The 475-nt window shown below is 49.1% G+C and overlaps 1 protein-coding gene across 1 annotated transcript; it reads left to right on the forward strand.

The window, feature by feature from the left end:
- Positions 1-15: 15 nt before the first annotated feature.
- Positions 16-469, forward strand: LOC109508691 (creatine kinase M-type-like; the record flags this gene model as incomplete). Its single annotated transcript, XM_019858695.1, has 2 exons — positions 16-352; positions 443-469. Coding segments are annotated over exons 1-2 (283 nt in total), but the record flags the coding sequence as incomplete, so codon positions are not given.
- Positions 470-475: the final 6 nt, after the last annotated feature.

Consider the following 475-nt stretch of genomic DNA (forward strand, 5'->3'; position numbering starts at 1 on the left):
TGTTCATCAGGTGGCGTGGATACAGATGCCGTTGACGGGGTCTTTGACATCTCCAACGCGGACAGGCTGGGTTTCTCTGAGGTGCAGCTGGTCCAGATGGTGATCGATGGCATCAAGCTGCTAGTGGAAATGGAGAAAAGGCTCGAGAAGGAGGAGCCCATTGATGACCTCATGCCAGCCGACCTTCAGCTCAATGTGTTTACTGCAGAGGAAGAGTTCCCAGATTTCAGTCAGCACAACAACCACATTGCCAAGTTTTTAACCCTAGAAATGTACAAGACGCTGAGGCAGCGTTGCACCCCCAACGGCTTCACCATAGATGATGTTATTCAGACAGGCGTGGATAATCCAGGTACAGTACCTCGGTTTGAAGCAGATTCTACATTTGGACTTTTCTGTCCATGTACAATTGTCTCCTATTTCACTCTTAACATGTGTCTAGGTCACCCCTTTATCATGACTGTGGGCTGTGTGG

Source organism: Hippocampus comes, unplaced genomic scaffold, assembly GCF_001891065.2.
Source record: "Hippocampus comes isolate QL1 unplaced genomic scaffold, H_comes_QL1_v1.1 C16494426, whole genome shotgun sequence".
Taxonomy (NCBI): Eukaryota; Metazoa; Chordata; class Actinopteri; order Syngnathiformes; family Syngnathidae; genus Hippocampus; species Hippocampus comes.